We start from the raw sequence: 20,515 nt of genomic DNA, 5'->3' as shown, positions 1-20,515 counted from the left end.
CCTGTACTGAATAGCAAATAGGTTAGGCTTTCACAGTCTCTGATATTTCATGCTGAGAATATATTTAGCAAATTTCCATTGAACTATCTGATAATATGTACTGAAATTAGAGTTGTATTTTAGAAGTTATTTAATAAGAGTCTTCTATAATTACACCAAGATGTACAGCTCACTGAGGTAATGTTTTTAAATGACAATAATCATTGCTTTAAAAGCTATACTATGATCATTAAATGAAAAAAACGTGATGGTCATTTCTAGATCTTTATATTTAACGTACATTATTCTGCATAATCAGTTTTGAAAATGAATGCTTCCAAAAACACTAGTTTGCATTTACCTGCACTGAAATTCACTGAAGTTGCCCAAAAACTAAATTTCAACAAATATATGACAGCAATAAGACAATATATAAGACATATACATGCTAGCTCTTTAAAACCTTTCAAAAGCACTAGGCCTTTTATTCTCCCTGCTGTCATTAATACATAATCCTCTACCCAGTAAAAACCTTTTTATAGTAACAGATCAGACGTTTACTTTCAAATAATGTGAGGAATGGTTAATTGAAAATCATAATGGTGTATTTTAAAAGCTTTGTAGTTATCATATCATAAAACTGTAAATGTATGTATACTGATTTAACATTTATTATATAAAAAAAGCAGTAATATATCTTTTTTCACTTTTTTACTTAAAGGCCACTGCACAGACATATGTGAGATATTGGAGCCAGTGATGATTACTGCTCATTGCTTTAATCTTGTTGCTTTAACCTTTATGGTATTGTGTCAGTCCTACAGAAATAACAACTGACACAGCAATAAAATAGCAGAATGGATAATGCAACAAGCCAGGAAAGAATGTTATAATTTCTACCATGTTGTATTATATAGGGAACATTTTTAAAAATAGATATTTCTTTTCCAGATTCTGGGTTATTGCTGAAGTATCAATCAGCTGAAAAAATGAAGGAAGAAAAAACAGAGCTGCCTATATCTGAAACAGGGAAGCATGGAAAAGAAGTTGGGATGCTTTCAGAAAGATCAAAGTTAGTACAGCAACATATTCAGACATGCTTTAGTACTTTAATGATTGATTTAGATTTATTTTCCAGTATGGCAAGCAATGTTACAGAAATAATGGTTTAGTATAACATTCCTGTTCTTATTCCTTTTAGTGCTTTTCAATACATAGTCATACCTTATTAATAAAAATGCAACAAATCTCAGGGATTCTCCTCATTACTGTCTCACCACAGCCCTTTTTTGCATAAATATAAATACAGTGTTCATTTACAGTATTTGAATTGATGACAATTTTCACTTAATTTCCCACTTTTACTGAACTACAGCCACTAGCATTTGTGTAAAATGCTCTTACATATAGTACATATAGATGCATTCAAATTGCCAAGTGCTTGCATTTGTGAAATATTTTAGATTTATTTATTTTTTTCTGCTAAGCATATTAAGTGATGTTTAATTTCTTGGTGTCTCCTATTACTAAAGCAAAGTTAATCTGCTAACCTATTACCACATAGAAACTGGACAGGGACTGTACAATTCAGATCTATATACCCTGGTTCATATCTCGGTTAACATATCACGTACTGCAAAGGTATAAAATGACAAAATTATATATTCCCTGTTCTGAAGGAGGGATGGGCCTCCTTGAAATTGATTATACATACAGATCTGCAATTGTGGGACTCCACACATATCTGCTGACCTCACAAGACCCAAACGTAGTGAAAGTTTTGAAACATGAGGAGAATAAATCTAAGATGACAGCTCTGCTTAATCTAGCAGAAGCATATCAGTGTCAAGCTGGAACAGAAATCAAACCAGACTTTGATAAAAATCAGGCAACAACTGAATGCGCCAAAAACCAAAAAAAGAATATAAGGTGAAGGACCAGATAAAAAGGCAAGAAATGTGGAATATGCATAAATATAGTTGCAAGTATAGAAAACTTCTGGAAGAACTTCATGTTGATCAGGAACGAATGCAGGAATGGTTAAAGAGAGGTAAATTTAAACCAAAATATGAAAGGTTAACATTGGTGGCACAAGATAGTCGGCTATGTACAAATTGGTTTACAAAGTCCATTGAACGTGTGGAAGAAATGGACAAATGTAGGTTTGCAAAACAGAATTAGAAACAGTTGCACACCTCATTGCTGGTTGTGATAGACTAATGGCAGAAAAACTGTATAGTGACAAGCATAATTATGTGGCGAGACTGTTGCACTGGGGATTGTGCAAAATTTATGGTAATGAAGTGCAGACAAACACTGGAAACATGAACCACAAAGTATCATAGAAAATGATGAAGTCTACATCACATGGGATCATCCATTACCAACAGTGCAAAAGACAGATGTTAGAAAAATGGATATAGTGATCCAAGAAAGGAAGACAAAAGTAGCATTGATCATTGAAATCGCCACACCCAGTGACTATGGTGTCCTGCATACAGAGAGACACAAAGTTATAATATATCAGGATTTGCAAGCAGAAATGAGAGCAATGTGGAAGAAAGATACCCAGATAGTTCCAATAGTAGTAGGAGCAACAGGTCTTATACAAAAAGAGTCTACAATTGTATTTAGATATGCTAGCAATACATGTAACTCCATATGAACTGCAGGAGTCATTACTGGGTACACTGTGAGTGCTGTGGAGAGCACTTTTGGCTGACATCAAAAAGTGAAACAATACTAATTTCATAAACTTTAATTGTACTTTGATGTAGGAATGGGGTCCATTCCTGTCATGGTATTAGAAACCCAAAAGATTTGGAGAAATTAAAAAAAGGTATAAAATGGCACAATAGATAATGAAACAAAAATGTAGAAAACATGTTTATTTCTGTTTCTGAAATAGAAAACTTTATATAAAACTGAACAATTATCCTTTCTCTGTAGCCTAGAAAAAAAGATGCACACAGAGCACATAATTGAATGAAAAGGTTGACATAAAATGCTACAATCTTTCATGATCACCATTGAGTCCAACAACAAAAATCTGAGAGGTTTTAATAATGAGAAATGAGTTGTTATGACATATGCTTTGATAAGCAAACTGTCAGAAATATTTCTTAAGTTTGTTTTGGAAATTCCTCAATATATCTTGAAATTTGAAATCTAAACCGAATCAAAAGGAGGGCAATGTGCATTTTAACCCTGATCTTTCTTTAATGAGTAAACATTTTCTTAACAGAATTATTGTATTTGCCTTCCTCTTTAGAAGATAAATCAACGGGTCTATATTGAAACATCGAACGCTGAAAACAGCGAACGACGTTTCATCTACACATTTTCAGCAAAAGCTGAAAATGTTGAAACCACAGAACAGCGATTTCTTTCCTAGAGAAAGAAATCGCTGTTCCAACCGCCAAAAGAAAAAAAAAACATTAAACACTTCCAAATACATACACATATACCGTAACCCTAATTATACCCCCCCAAAACCAGTAACCAACTAAATACACATATGCACGTAACCCAACCAGACATCTAATGAAAAAAAAACAGTAAACATTTTAAAACATATGCACTTACCTTAACCTGCACCCTAACCCTAATGTCAGTAACTGTTGCGCATTCATGCTCAGGGAGCTATACCGGACAAGGGACCACACTACACTGCAGAACATGGCAAAGCAACGAAGTAGTCAAGCGACTTCTTTCCCAGGGAAATAATTCTCTGAACAGCCGCTTCGCTGTTTTGACTGTTCACTCTACATGTGTCGACGAAAATGCATTTGACAAAATGCATTTTAATCGTTCTAATAGGAACTCAAATCAACCATGTAGCTCTTTGCCTTTAAGAAGGATGGCAACATTTCTTCCTATAGAAATTATATGGTAGTGAACATGGAAAGATCTAAATATTCCTATATAGATTTCACACTTTTTTGATTGCTTATTTCTCAAGTTTCAATGGAGTCAAACAGATGATTATGACAACAGTTAATTTTAATGGAAACATTGTTAATGGTCAACACATATGATGTACCTATTTTCCATGGGTACCCTACAAAAAGCCAACATTGCACACTAAAAGCAGATGATCGATATTGTTAGCATAAGACTGAGAATGATCATTTGTTGAAAATTAGTCTTTTATTTGGGACATGCCTCCACATTTCAATTACCACTGAGATCACTATTACTTAAAATGGCAAATATTTGATTTTGCACAAAACTCACATTCATTAAAAGATATTTAAACCCAAATTCAAAGAAACGGCATCAGGCCAGTGTCAGTTTACCTTTGGGCTGTTTTCAAACTATAGGCCCCTTGCACGCATTTTTTTGGAATATGCATATATGCATGTGTTCTTTGATGCATCATCATGATTGTATTAAATTATATTCCTTGTATAACACAGCACCACTTGTTAGAGAGTGTTTTAAATTTGTAGTTTTGAACACTTTTTCTAGTAAGCAATGAAACAAAACATATGAACCAGTAATGATAAAACTACCCGTTACAGACCATTTCAACCAAAATAGGCCACTCAAACTTCTGTCATTACAATCTACCAGCATCAGTCAATATACACAATCTTTGCAGAAGTAAAAGTCGACTGAATAATTCCACAAGACATCTATCATTAATGAATAGGTTGCTGCTGGCAAACAGCTTTACATTTCAGTGTTTCATGTAGAAATTCAGTGCCTGCTCCCCTCGATGAATAAAGTTCCCATGTTACAGTTAAAAAAATGGTAAGCTGGAAATATTACATTAGAGAACAGTGTCAAACTGCCAACAGGTTCATAGTTACTAGGTATCTCATTCAAAGGAGGACAGACTCAGCAGTACAGCACCCCACCCCCCTTAAGGGACGCTACAGTATCAGCACTCAGTCTCCACAGTATGGGAGTAGAACCCACAACCTTCTTCATCAATGGCAAGTATACTGCCTGTTGTGCTACTAACACTGCTTTCAAGTTTTATAGCACAAACATTGATAGCCATTTACTAAACAAAACAGCTACATATTGAAAACTGCTTTAGCATGAGCAACAGTAAACTACTCTTCCCTTGAAACTCAACATTCCTTGAAAATGTCCAAGAACTCATCATTCTTTGAAAATGCACTGAAACTTAATAGTCCCTGAAAATGCACTTGTTGATGACAGTTTGTTAGTTGCTATAGAGGATTCAGTCTCTAGTCTCGAGTAATCAAGGTACAGGTTTTGGGCCTGAATAAATTAACTAACCTGCTATGCCTACCTGGAGCATTACACACGTACACGCACACATACATGCATGCATGCACACACCTCTAGTCCATGTTGCTCATCCCGTCCATCCAGCCAAGGAATGGTAGCAAGGCTGTCTCTCTTTCATCTGGCATAGCAAGCAATTCTCCATGATTATATCCTGCATTAGCAGGCCCTAGGCAACTGCATAGGTTACCAAGTGTTGGATCCAGCTCTGCTGCTATCTGCCATTCCACTGGTGACCAGAGATTAGAATGATGGTCAGGCATACTGGAAGCTTTGGTAGGCAATGCTGCCTTACAGCCGAGAGTAGAAACTCTGCCAGCCCATGTTTCAATGTATGCAGTGACCAATAAAAGGAGATGCCAGCATATAAGAGGGTAGGGACAGAAGACACAAAGTACAGCCACTTCTACATTTATCTATGGTAGTTCACAAGTCATCTTTCTCCTCCTGTGGCAACCCACATTGCCAGTAAGGGAAATGGCTTATGACTCTGGACTGCCAGCACTAACGTCAAATTCAAGATTCAGTACCAATGGGCTGAGTCAGTGTAGAGGCTTAGATGGGGATGCCAGACTGTTACATATGTACAAAGTCTATACCTGCTATTAAGGAACTCCAATAAAAAATGGACCTTGGAGACTGGCAGCATAACTGGCACATAAACAGGTGATAAATGAATGAGATAAAGCAGAATTTATTTATGGCGGAAGGTAATACAAAAGAGAGATGAGGGTATAAGTAGGAGATCGGTGGGATGCAAAAGGCTTCGCAAGGGACGGCTTGCACCTGTCACCACTGGGCTTCCGGATATTGGCTAAGGCTCTTGCCACCCTCATAGTGCCTTTTTTAGGCAAGGCTCAAAAGACGAACCCACCTCCTTAGAAAACAAAAATGGAAAAAAATTAAGGGTAATGCTGCTCAATGCCAGAAGTCTAAATCTCAAGATGCAGGCTCTCGAAGCACTCCTTGGTATGGAGAACATCGATGTCTGCGCAGTAACTGAGACCTGGTTCAAGGCTCCTGAGAGCACCCCAGCACTACCATGCTTTACCTCGTATCATGCTTTTCGGCCCCAAAACCCGGGCCGAACCACAAAGGGAGGGGGAGTGTCCATATTCATCAAGGATGTCCACACCTCCGGGTTAGTGGCAACTCATGAAGCATCGGAGACCATTCAGGTGCAATTAACCGTAGGCAAAATTGCTATACAACTGGTTGCATGTTACAGACCACCCTCCCAATCTCAAGAACCCCATTCAGCCTTCCTGAAGACATTGGAAGATATGAATGTCTCACCAAATACCATCATATTGGGAGACTTCAACTACCCTAACATAGACTGGGTGTACTATTCTAGCCCTAACACCCTAGCCCAAAAGTTTCTGGAATTCATAAACTCAAATGCAATGGAACAGCTAGTCACCTCTCCCACAAGGGGGGATAATATACTAGACGTGATCATCACAAACATGGGGACAAAATGCTCCACACCGGAAGTATTCCCCTCACTAGTGAGATCTGACCACAAACTTATCACCCTGGATATACATATTCCACCTCCACTCCCAGCACAAAAGACTACAGTGAAAAACTTCTCAAAAGCCGACTTTACACTTCTTAAGACCGAGATGATATCATTTAAGCCCACTGGGCCAATGGAAACCACATCCCACAATGCTGAATCCTACACAAATGATTTCTACGGACATCTCCAAGAATGCATGGATCGTGCAATCCCAAATAAAACCAAGACCCTCTCCACCAAGGGAAAGCGTCCTGTCTGGTGGACCCCAGCCATAAACAAATTGTATAACAAAAGAAGGAAGCTAATGCAAGACAGAGCAAAATCCCATAAAGGGAAGGCATCTCTGATCAGCACTAGTAGAAAGCTACGTTCTCTCATAAAAACATCCAAGGCCAACTTTGAGAGAAAAATCACCAAGGACACTAAAGATAACCACAAGGCATTCTTCAGTTATGTTAGAAACCTAGGCGGAAACCCTCAGATATGCTCAGAGTTAGTACACAACGACAAGAAATTTACTGAACCCACAGATATTGCCAACATTCTGGCAGACAGGTTCAGTGCAAACTTCTCCCCTCCCTCACCCCCAAAAGAAGAAATACTTATCCCAGCTGAATGTAACCTCCCTGTCATCTCAGATGTCCAGGTGAGATCCGCCCTCAGCAAAGCAAAAAACACAGCATCAATGGGACCTGATGGTATCCCCGACTGCGTGATACGTGAACTCCAAGAGGAGCTAAACCCGTATATAAAAATGCTATTTAACCTTAGCCTTACTACAGGATATGTACCTGAACATTGGCGTACAGCAACAGTTGTCCCACTCCACAAAGGAGGCTCTGCTACAGGCCCTGGGAACTACCGTCCCATAAGCTTAACCAGCCAGGTCTGCAAAGCTATGGAAAGAATCATTATGGAACTCATAAACAACGACATTGGGGACCTACAGACACTTGATCCCACCCAGTTCGGCTTTGTAAAGGGCACATCCTGCCTTTTGAACCTGGTTGACTTTTTTGAAACAGTCACTAGAGCCATTGATGAGGGCAAAGCAGTCCATACAGCCTACCTGGACTTGGCTAAAGCCTTCGACACAATACCCCACTCAGGCATCATAGACAAGCTAAACAGCTTAAATGTAAATCCATGTCACAAGATGGGTTGCAAACTGGCTAAAGAACAGAACCCATAAAGTCAAAATTGCGGGAGCCATGTCAGACTCAAAGCCAGTCACAAGTGGTGTCCCACAGGGCTCTGTCCTGGGACCCCTCTTGTTCGGCATTTACTTCTCAGATGTGAAAGCAAACATGGGAGGGTTGTGGCTGACAAAGTTCGCAGATGAATGCAAACTAGGCGCCATAGTCGATACACCAGCTGACACATACATCCTACAGAAAGGCCTCACCAAAACGGACAACTGGTGCCGGAATCATGGCCTTAAACTGAATGCCAAGAAATGTATAGTCATCCTCTTTGGGAAAAACAAAGTACCCACAAATTATCACATAGACAGTAACCCACTGAGTACGGAAAAAGTAATCAGAGACCTGGGGACCCAAGTCGATAGTGACCTCTCATTTGACACCTACGTTGCCAAAGTGGTTAGAAAGACTTTCTACCTTGCCCACGTTATCATGAAGGGGTTCACATCCAGATCAAAGGAGGTCATTGTACCCCTATACTCCTCCTTTATCAGGCCCATGATTGAGTACAATGCCCCATTTGGTATGTACCTCACCCGACACTTACAACAGCTGGAGAGACCCCAGAAGTACCTCACCAAGAGGATCAAGGGTCTCCAACATATGTCATATGCTGCCAGGCTAAAGAAACTCCAGCTCTATTCAGTAGCATACCGCCTGCTCAGAGGTGATCTGTGCCTGACATACAAGGCCATGTCCAACCAGGAATTGATGGACATGCTCCACCTCAAAAAATCCAGATCCATTAGAACCACGAGAGCTAAAGATTTAAACCTCAGCACAAATATGAATAGAACATGTTGGAGGGACAGATTCATAACTCAGAGGCTTCCCACACTCTGGAACAGAATCCCAGTTCATGTTAGGTAGAGCCCCTCACTGACTCTCTTCAAGAGAAATCTTGACGAGTGGATGGGAGATCGTAGGTTTACCCTGGGGGTCATCCCTGTGTCACTACTAGACAGAGGCACAATAAACTAATTTCAACAAGTAAGGGGGTCTTCAATGTGTCACTACTAGACAAAGGCACAGTATTCTAAATGTATTCTGTACACTTTAGTACCACTACATGGGGTGGCAAAAGCCACATCACTAGGGCTAGGCTTACAAATGCCCCAGGGCAGATAGCCTAGTACTAAACTATAAAACTATGAAACTATAAGAATATAAAAAAGTGATGAAGAGCAGCTACAAAGTAGGAGGAAAAACTGCACTACAGACATTAAGATGTCAGCAATAGATGTTTACCAACAAGTAGGTAGATTTGGAGTTGCCGCACTTCAAGAAGATTTATAAACGACCAAAAATGCTGCTTGTGTTGCAGGCTATAAATCCATTCTCATGACAAAGAGGGACAAGTCCCCAAAACTGGTACTGTATAGATTCACACTACACTACACAGGAGCCAAGCCCCACTTTGCTGAACTTATCCACCCTTGAACAATTTGTATATTAAGGAGAAAGACTCAGTGTGGGTTGTCTATGAACATTTTAAGAAAATAAACCAGTTACACCTTGGTAACACCGTGCAACCCATTAACGGTTTCTGGACTCATTTATTCCATCTCATCTGACTTAGGCAGGAATATTACTTAAAAAGAAATGTGACAACATTGGTCTCTGAAGTAGAAAAGAATTAATGGTATACTTGTAGAATCTTATACGTTTTTAGCTCACGAGGTAAGACCCTGGCTAATGCAGGTTTCCAGTAACATGGAGTTGTTGCTTTACTAATGTCTATTCCTAAGACAAAAGACCAAGTAACTCTGTGTGTTACAGCTTAAATTTACTACCAATGTGTGTGTGGGTGGGTGTATCTCAAAGATCCTAGCATTGGTCAGGAAGACGTTAGTAGGTTCATAGGTAGTTAGTAGGCATGTGGTCAAGGAGAACATTGAGGAGCCTAGCCTATTCTCACATTTGCCCTAAAGCACTGTCTAAGTCGTTGGGTCAGAGTCAGAGAGCTGGCAAATGAAGGCTGATGAATTTGAACACATGAGTACAAGAAGCAGCTTGTTAACAGCTTATAGGTTCATAGGTTCATAGGTTGATACTAGGCTATCTGCCCTAGGGCATTTATAAGCCTAGCCCAGAGTTTTGTGGCTTTCGCCACCCCTTTAGTTTGAAGGATACTATGCCCATTATTTTGCTGTGCCTCTGTCAAGCAGTGACACCGAGGTTATCCCTGGGGTATACCTGCGATCTCCCATCCATTGGTCAAGATTTCTCTTGAACAAGGCCAGCGAGGTGCTCTGCCTCACATGTACCGGGATTTTGTTCCACAGCATAGGGAGTCTCTGGGTGATGAATCTGTCCCTCCAGCACGTCCTATTAATAACCGTGTTAAGGTTTAAGTCTCTTGCCCTTGTAGTTCTGATGGATTTAGATTTTTTGAGGTGAAGCATGTTCATTAATTCCGGGTTGGACATGGCCTTGCATGTCAGGCACAGGTCACTTCTGAGCAGACGGTAAGCGACTGAATAGAGATGGAGTTCCTTCAGTCAGGCAGCATAAGACATATTTTTGAGACCCTTTATCCTTTTGGTGAGGAACTTTTGGGGCCTTTCCAATTGCTGCAGGTGTCGGGTCAGATACATTCCGAATGGGGCATTGTACTCAATCATTGGTCTGATGAGTGATGAGTACAGGGGAACGATGACCTCCCTTGATCTAGATGTGAATCCCTTCATGATCAGGTGGGCAATGTAGAAGGTCTTCCTAACTACTTTGGCAACATGAGTGTCAAACGAAAGGTTACTGTCAACCTGGGTCCCCAGATCCCTGATAACCTCTTCTGTGCTTAGTGGATTGCCACCTATATGGTAACTAGGGGTAACCTTGTTTTTCCCGAAGGGTATGACTATGCATTTCTTGGCGTTTAACTTTAGGCCATGGTTCTGGCACCAGTTATCCATTTCTATGAGACCCTTCTGAAGGATGTCTCTGTCAGATGGGTTTTCAACTATGGTGCCAAGTTTGCAGTCATCTGCAAACTTTGTCAGCCATAATCCTCCTGTGTTTGCTTGTACTTCTGAAAAGTAGATGCCGAACAAAAGTGGGCCCAGGACTGAGCCCTGTGGGACACCACTTGTGACAGGCTTGGAGTCTGACATGGCGCCAGCAACTCTGACCCTGTGGGTTCTGTCGCTTAACCAGTTTGCAACCCATCTAGTGACGTATGGGTTTACATTTAAACTGGTGAGTTTTTCAATGATACCCGAGTGGGGTATTGTGTCGAAAGCCTTTGCCAGGTCAAGGTAGGCTGTGTGGACTGCCTTGCCCTCGTCAATGGCCTTGGTGACTGTTTCGAAGAAGTCAACCAAGTTTAAAAGGCATGATCTGCCCTTGACAAAGCCAAATTGAGTTGGATCCAAAGTCTGCAAGTCCCCATGTCTTTATTTATGAGTTCCATTATGATCCTCTCCATAGCTTTGCAGACCAGGCTTGTCAAGCTGATGGGACGGAAGTTTCCGGGGTCAGTGGAGGCACCTCCTTTATGAAGTGGGACCACCGTTGCCGTACGCCACTCCTTGGGTACGTATCCTGAGGTGAGGCTAAGATTAAACAGCTGCCCTAGCTGCGGGTTTAATTCCTCATTGAGTTCGTGGAGCACACAACCGGGGACACCATCTGGTCCCATGGATGCTGTGTTTTTCACCTTGGAGAGAGCAGTTCTCACCTGAGCATTTGAGATGTTTGGGGGACTACAATCCTCTGGTATAGATATCTCTCCTTGGGGGGGGGGAGAATTTGCACTGAACCTGTCAGCCAGTATGTTGGCAATGTCTGTAGGTTCAGTGATTATGCATCATTTTGAACTAATTCTGAGCATATCTGGGAGTTTCCTCCCAGGTTTCTAACATAGCTAAAAAAGGCCTTATGATTGTCTTTTGAGTCCTTAGCAATTTTTCTCTCAAAATTTGCCTTGGATGCTTTTATGAGAGATCTCAGTTTTTTACTTATAATGATCAGGGGTGTCTTCCCTTTTACGGATTTTGCTCTATCTTGTAGTAGCTTCTTCCTTTTGTTGTAAAGCTTGTTTATGGCTGGGGTCCACCAGACTGGACGCTTGCCTTTGGTACAAAGAGTCTTTGTTTTGTTTGGGATTGCCTGGTCCATGCAGTCCTGGAGGTGCTGGTAGAAGGCATTTGTAAATGATTCAGCGGTTTGAGTAATGGTTTCCGCTGGCTCGGGGGCCTTGAAAGAGACCACACCAGTCTTTAGGATTGTGAAGTCGGCTTTTGAGAAGTTCTTCACTGTGGTCTTTTTTTTTGGGGGGGGGGGGGGGATGTGGACTTCCAGTGAGATTAGTTTATGATCTGATCTCACCAATGATGGGTATACTTCTGGTGTTGAACATTGTGACCCCATGTTTGTGATGATGAGATCTAGTATGTTTTCTCCTCTTGTGGGGATGGTGACTAGTTGTTCCATGGCATTTGAGTTTATGAACTCTAGGAACCTTTGGGCTAGAGTGTTGGGGCTTGAGTAGTGATCCCAGTCTATATTTGGATAGTTGAAATCACCCAGTATGATGGTGTTTGGAGATATATTTATCCCTCCAGTGTTTTCAGGAAAGCTGTGTGAGGTTCCTGAGTTTGAGAGGGTGGCCTGTAACAGGCTACAAACTGCAGTGCAGTCTTGCCTACGGTTAATTGCACCTGGATGGTTTCCGATGCATAGTGCGTTGCCACCAACCTTGAGGTGAGGGTGTCCTTGATGAATATGGACACCCCCCTCCTTTCTTGGTGTTGTCCGGATTTTGGGGCCGGAACGCATGATATGAGGTAAAACCTGATAGTGCCGCGGTGCTCTCAGGAGCCTTGAACCAGGTTTCAGTCACAGCACAGACATCGATGTTCTCCATACTGAGAAGGGCTGCGTGCATCTTGAGGTTGAGACTTCTGGCATTGAGCAGCATTACCCTTAGTTTTTTTCCTTTTTGTGTTCTAGGGTGGTAGGTTTAGAATTTGAGCCCTGCCTAAAAAGGCACAATGGGGTGGCAAGAGCCTTTGCCAAATCCGAAGCCCAGGGTGACAGGTGCAAGCCATCCCTTAAGCAGCGTGGCTTGTCCAGCATGTCATCCCAGGCAGACAGACATTGATCCCCTTTGAATGACACCATAGTTTAAGCCAATTATTAAAGCTGATCATCTTGTCTTCGTATTGTGGCATCATTCTTGGTGAAGGTAGGATACTGCTCAAGGTCAGGGTCATACCTGCCTGGGCTACATAATCAGAGAGCTCCTCTATGTCTCTTTTCATGTAGTCCAGGGAGGTACGTCTCAGGTCGTTCACACCAGCATGGACAATGACTGAGTCATACTTGTACCTGCAGTTGAGTGACCTGAGTGCTTGCATTATGTGGCGGATTCTAGCGCCCGATAGGCAGCTTACTGTGACCTTCTCCTTACTCAATCTGGTGAGCGGGACGTCAGTGTGTCTGACTATGGAGTCACCTATAACGAGTGTGTCTGACATTGTGTTTGGCCTTAAGGGCTGTGACTGCTTGGCACACTGACTCTGTGGTCTATGTGTTGCATGTGCTGTGCCCTGTGGAGGCAGTTGTTTGGGTGTCTGCTTTGGTGGCCTCTGCTGTTTTGGTAGATTTTTGATCAGAGCCTCCGAGTATGTCTTTTTGTGTTTATGTGTATGATTTGAAGTTGTGATAGTGCTATGTGAGACTGGGTTTGTGGTGTGTGTGGTTACCTTCTCCTCCTGTCTGGTCTTGCCAGTCCTATGTTGAGAGAGCTCAGCCTCCAGTTTGGCTATATATTTGCATCTCTCGCATGTATTTGTGTTTTGTGGGAGAAGGAGAGGGTTGTCAGTGTACATGAGTCAATTGTAACATTGCCTCAATATTCCCAGATTCACCAGCTGAGCAGGAGAGGACACTAGCAACTGATCCCTCGCCATGCTAGAAGGAATAGACAAAAACTTTATGTAGATGAGTTTGAAAAAGACTTCGGGGGATGTGCTGTTTTTTGGCCGGTGGGGTACTATGTATAATAAAAAGTGCTATATCAGAGTAAAAAGTACTTTAGGAGCAAGTGCTAGGCTTTACAGATAGAGAATAGTCTACTTAGGAATCAAGTAGAGCTGAACTTTTTAGTTAGAGAATAGGCTGGTTAGATTAGCAGTACAGTTCAGAAGAGCTGTTCTAAGGGAAAAAATGAAGAGTGGACTTTAGGTAGCCCGAATAGTTTAACCTTGATTAACCACCGCTGCTCTTGTGTGCTCCTGTGGCAACTCCGCGGTAAATCGCGCTAAAGCACGCTAAAGCGTGCTTTATAGCAGGGGGCTTATATCTTAATAATCTGTGCTGTCTGGCTTATTCTTGTACGCGTCTGTGTGTATAGATAGATAGATAGATAGATAGATAGATAGATAGATAGATAGATAGATAAATAGTAAAAGGATCATACTATTGAACATCTGTAATACCACCAGACATGATCAAATAATCAATTAATTGCACAATACCTGCATTACTTCATGGGAAGTCATGTCATGAGGAAGTGGGAATTTGCCCCTTTCCCCAGTGTAGTGCAAACTCAGAGTTGGTATACATAGTTAGCAGTGGATGCAGAAGGCTATCCCAAGAAAAAAATATATATTGAGTTTCAATCCATTAAGATTAATATTTAATGCCTGATGTTTTGTTTCATGGATATTTTGAAGTGGACTTGTGTGTGTGTGTGTGTGTGTGTGTGTGTGTGTGTGTGTGTGTGTGTGTGTGTGTGTGTGTGTGTGTATACACGCATATATATGTGTGTGTATATACACACATATATATGTGTATCTATGTGTGTGTGTGTCTCTCTCTCTCTGTATATAGATATATATATATATATATATATATATATATATATATATATATATATATATACATGTATGCTTTGTTAAAATACCTTCTATCGGGCACCTTTACTTCTATTGTTTTAAACCATGTTATATTACGTTTCATTAAAAAATATACATATATTGTACCTTTCTTTAAAAAATATTTTACCTACATAAGGCTCTGTCTTATCAAATTAAATTAATTAATTTAATTAATTAAATGTATATATATATATATATATATATATATATATATATATATATATACAAACATTGGCAGAGTAAAATGCAATTATGGAATGGTGTAAACATGTTTACATAAGTATTGAGACTAAACTGTAGAGACTACATAGTAGGAATGTATGATGTTAAAGGCTTGATGGTCTTGGAGTATTAATGAATGTACTGTCAAGTTTTAATTTTAATTTTGAAAATTTACAGCTTAAAATTTAAAAGTTTGACTTGATTCAAGCTGTTTTTGTATTTTTAAATGTTATGTGACATCATGAATGGTATAAATAGATGGAAGGGGTGGAGTAAAAAGCTATTTGAAAAGTTTTCATATTGTTGAAAACGAAAAGCGTTTAACATTTGTTGTTTTAAATTAACCAATCTTTCTCTGGAGTTGGTATCGCTTAAATAAATTATTCTAGTTATCAAAGCAACACGCTGTGGTGGATGTTTGAATATTGAAAACAAGAAAAGAAAGATAAGAACAGAAAGTATTATTTGTTCCACTTTTCTGCAGCCATTTCAAAGTTTTGGTTTTAAAGGTTTTCTTTTGTCAAATTTATCTAACAATCATTTTAACTAAATATATCAACCAAATTTTATCGAAAAATTATTTTATCAACAAGTATTTTACGCTAACATATTTCAGAAAGTGAAAATGCACCAAAATGAAATGTTTTTGCAGGGGAATGCCTCCTACATGCCACCCCCCTCCCCTTACTTAAATGTATTAACTATATGCTTGTACAACAAAGAAAGGAGAACACCATGCACACAGTGAATCATTGCTGTCCATATTTCACTTTGTCCATAGTTATGAAACCATGAACTTAATATATTTAAATAAGGAGGGGAACCTTCCCTGGCTAAGATCAAGTGTAGTATCTATGCAAAACAGTTCTTTTTGTGTATTTTCTCTTTTTGAAATATTTGAGATCAAATAACTTGTTAATAAAATTACTTGTCTATGTTGCGATTAGATAAAATGACTGTTAGATAAATTTACATAAATCCATATATTTTAAATACTTTAATTTGTATAAACACACACCCACACATACACGGATATATATGAGGCTGACCATATACATATACATATACATATGAGTGTCACTTTTATTTGTTTTACGTTATTTGGGTAAGTGGCATGATTTCAGTCACAACCCTGCTACTGTTAAAATACAAGGAACTAAAAGTCAAACAAAAAATGCAAAGAACTGAAAGTCAAACACAAATTGTTGCAAAAAAGGATGATCAAGTATTCAGCGTAATAGTCAACTGAAAAACAAATACCCTGTTTTGTACATGTCATTGTAAGTGTGGTGCAGTTTAAACAGCGTTTGTATCTGTGGCGTTGCTTTTGTCCTACAGTATTATCCATTCTCCACAAATGATTTATATTCATGGTAATGAAGACCCTCAGTGAGGTTTACATAAAAAGACAGAAATCATTGATGACTGGAAATGCCAGGGGAATATAGGAAATGGGAAGGGCTGTTATACATAGTTTCCTAAAATATTTGGTTACGGGTGGGATGGACATCCATGAAATTATGAAACTGAATAGTGATGGGATATCAGAGAAATTAGATCTTGAGTAGATGTAGGAAAGTGCCAGTCAAACTAGGTGACAGGATGTCAGTGATTAACCAGAAGATAATGCCTTATGTGATGAGGCCCATCCACTAACCCCCCTCTTATTAGAAAGGGCTGCAAATGGTTGATATGGCTTTTGAATGGAATGGGGAGCATGTATAAACAAAAATCAAGGAGTTCCAATATGCAAAGCAGGAGGATAGCAGCTTCCTTGCTTTAGACATTCTACAATGAGTGAGCTACAGTCTGTAGTCAAATTATAAATGTAAGATAAAGTGAAGAATTACTGGAAATGATAACGACAGAGATGGACAAAATAGGGAAGGTGCAAAAGTGAATAAATTAGGGTGGGGAGGAATTTGTGCTTATTGGTAGCAATATGTAAAATGTGTAGAGTCTTAATTATATTTGTAGTCTGATGAAGTCTCATGTAATGTTAATTGCTTAATGCTATTACATTTATTGATTGGATCATGTGTCCCCTTAAAATGGATTTCTTTGTTACTTTTTATCAATGTGCAGCATTAAGTGTTGTTTTGTTTTGGTTATCAGCTGAAATTATCTACGATTTCCTTAAACATCTTTACTGATGGATATAGTATTCCATCTGGTAAAGACTTCCAAATTCAAAGTTTGTTTTGCAAAAGTTAGCTAATAAAGAATGTTCTTGTAAAGATAATTAACTTTTATTTCCAAAGTAGACATTTAATTAATATGCTTGCTTGGCTAACTATGCCCCTTTTAATAAATACCGCTAAGTAGATTTGTCAAAAGTCTCCTATAATATTAGTCAACATACTTAAAATGGTAATCAAAACTGGTTTTATGTACTCCACAATGACAGGAATACAAAAAAGAAGCCAGATTGGATCCTGAGGTAATGTTTTTTTCCATGTTATTTAGTGTGAGACAAATAGACAAATTGTATTGTATGTAGACTGGGGACTACATACAATACAACTGAATGACGGTAAATATTTTGGGTCACAGTAGAAACTGCTGGAGGGATTTCTGCTTTGGTTAGTGAAGAAAAAATTGCAAACTGTCTGCAGAAACTGATGTCCCTTTTCTTTTTTTTCACTGCTGCAATTACTCCATTTTTATTTTAGATGAACCTGCATGGTTTCAGCAAGCTAACACTGGGTAAACAATGTGTCTTTTGTCTTGAAACTATTTGTTTGGGCTTGCTCTAACATGCATGTGTATAAATATACATACATATAATACACACATATGTGCATGCCCATACACACATGTATACCCGCATATACAGATACACACACACACACACACACACACACACACACACACACACACACACACACACACACACACACACACACACACAAAACATAGTGCACATGTATACATTTGTGTGTGTGTGTGTGTGTGTGTGTGTGTGTGTGTGTGTGTGTGAGAAACAATCCAAGCTTCTTTTCTATCTGTTATCTGACAAAATGTGACCAGGGAATCATTAAAAATAAAATATCAATGATCCCAAAACATCCACCTTTTACACGATATTGAAATTTCATTACTATATAGAAAGTCCACAAGGCAAGCTAATTATATTAAGCAGTCAAAGCTTATTGAAAAACGTAGGCATCTTTGCATTAACAGTTGCATAAATATGTAGAAAAAGATTCCCAGCCAGATTCAATAAAGTCTACATGGTTAGTTTACACCATGTGAGCATCGCACCATGATGAGCATATGGCAACGCACTGTCTTGGATTCAATAAGTAGCTTTACATGGTGTGCAGAGCCGACCACCGCAGTGCAAGGAAGGTAAACACCACGGCATGCAAATTACAGCATAAGCAGCTGAATTGTATGCTAATCAACCAATCAAAGATGGAGGAGCTATTCAACAAGCTATAAAGCAACTGTGTAGACTCAGTGCTAGTTTTCTCTGCAAATTCCAAAACATATTGGAATACACCCATAGAAAGGAGTCTACATTGAAAAAATGTTAGAGGCTGCTGTTGTTTCAGTTCATGCATATGTGCAACAGGCTGCTGCTGCTAATGGAATAATGACAAGAAGTTGAAGATTCTTCAGACCCCAAGAAAGTTATCACAATCTACGTGATAAGGAAATTGTAGAGTGCTACAGGGTGGACAGAGTCACACTGCAGGGGCTTTGCAGCCTCTGTCATCCTCAAATCAGAGCCAGGGAAATTGAGGGGAACACATCCCACTGGGGACAAAGGTATATGCGGGTGTCACACTCATCAGCATCCAGGATCCTCCATCAGTTCCTGAATGCTATGCTCCAACACGCTAGTGATAACATATTTTCCCCATCCTTCTGAGGATAAGGCCAGAAATATCAGGAGTTCTACCCTGTAGCACACTACCCTGAAGTACTGGATGCCATAAACTGCACACGTAGAAATTAATGCACTACCCAGTGAACAGGGAAGGCTCTACAGTAATAGATAGGGCTTCCACTCTATTAACTTCCAAGTTGTGGGTAATGCCAAGGAAATCATCTTGAATATGTGTGTGGGCAACCCAGGCAGTTACTACAATTCACATATCTAACATACCTCCCAACTGTATCAGATGTTCGCTAGGGGGATATCCCACACATCATTTACTGGCGGATGTATGTTATGCACTGGAACTGTGGCTGATGACACCCATCAGAAATGTATACACACCTGCTGAAGAATGCCATAATGAGGCACATGCTCAAACCAGAAATATATGGTGTGTGTTTGGGCTGCTGAGGTCACAGTTCTGGTGCCTAGATACAACTGAGGAGCCCTGCAGTACTATACATGGACACATACTAAAATATTCACAGTATGTGCCATGCTACACAACATCTTCCAGAAAACAACTTCAACATGATAAACAAAGGGAAGGGGCACACATCCAACCACCAATGGCAAGGTCACCAAAGTCACAAGCAGGTGAGAAGTCAGAGGGGGAAGCAGCAGCTGCTGTGAGTGTAGGCAGATGTAGGCATGCTCAATATGCCCTCGCATTGGCTAAGAGACAACGTGTAGCATACTCGCTCAGCAACAAAGGACCCAAAACCTTTCTCCTATACACATACAGCCTCCCCAAGTATTTATTTAAATTGCTTTACTATACAACAGTATTTAACAATTAAGATACAAACAGCTACTTGGAAGCTCCTCTTGGGATATTCTTGCTATCCCTGAATCAGTAACACCAATGTCAAGGACATGCTGTTCTGTACTTTATTGGAAGCTGTCTAGATCCCCGACAATGGACAGGAATGCTTCATTTGCTCTTAGTGTTGGCCATGTAGCAGGCCCCCAGGTACCAATCTGACCAAGGGCCACTGCAGCTGCTCTCCTCCATGCAGATGAGATCATGTCAGTTACCCTATGGCGCACCTGATCATATGTTCTGCTGTCTCCTCCTACTACATTAACATCTGCAATTATCTGCTGCCATAGCTACATTCTACCTGACATATCTCCATGTCCCCCTCAAGCAAGAAGGTGCCATGTTGCCTAAAAGCTTCCAAAATGACCTGATTCTTAGGGTCAGTGAAGGGTGGTTTTCTGGGAATGAGATGTCTGGGTGTCATAGTCCTAAGTGTCCTAAAAGGCAACAAAAGGATAATACACATACCAATCACATAACTACAAAATAGCTGTTCCTAGATCTGACAGAAAAGGTAGCATTTTAGTATTACCCACTGGAGAAACATAAAACAGTCTAGAGATGTGAACCAAAAAAGGAAGCCAGTCTGGTGGTCCCCTGCCATAAACAAACTCTACAACAGAAGAAAGAAACTGTTGCCAAAAAGGGTAAAAATCCCATGATTGGAGAAACTCCCTGGTCAGCCTCAGTAAGAAGCTGACATCCCTCATAAAATCCTCCAAAGCTAGTTAT

The 20,515-nt window shown here is 39.9% G+C and overlaps 1 protein-coding gene across 2 annotated transcripts in view; it reads left to right on the top strand.

Annotated features, from left to right (window-relative positions):
* LOC122812213 overlaps positions 1-20,515 on the top strand; it is a 363,229-nt gene that overhangs the window by 321,247 nt on the left and 21,467 nt on the right. For both annotated transcript variants that reach the window (XM_044084555.1, XM_044084553.1), the window contains exon 5: positions 931-1,051. In XM_044084555.1, coding sequence (XP_043940490.1) covers positions 931-1,051 — 121 coding nt within the window. The remainder of the gene's footprint in view (positions 1-930; positions 1,052-20,515) is intronic.

The sequence above is a fragment of the Protopterus annectens genome, chromosome 9.part0, assembly GCF_019279795.1.
Source record: "Protopterus annectens isolate FY-2018-M chromosome 9.part0, PAN1.0, whole genome shotgun sequence".
In the NCBI taxonomy this organism is placed as follows: domain Eukaryota; kingdom Metazoa; phylum Chordata; order Ceratodontiformes; family Protopteridae; genus Protopterus; species Protopterus annectens.
The sequence above is the reverse complement of the archived record's forward strand: the minus strand, read 5'-3'. Positions and strand labels throughout refer to the sequence as shown.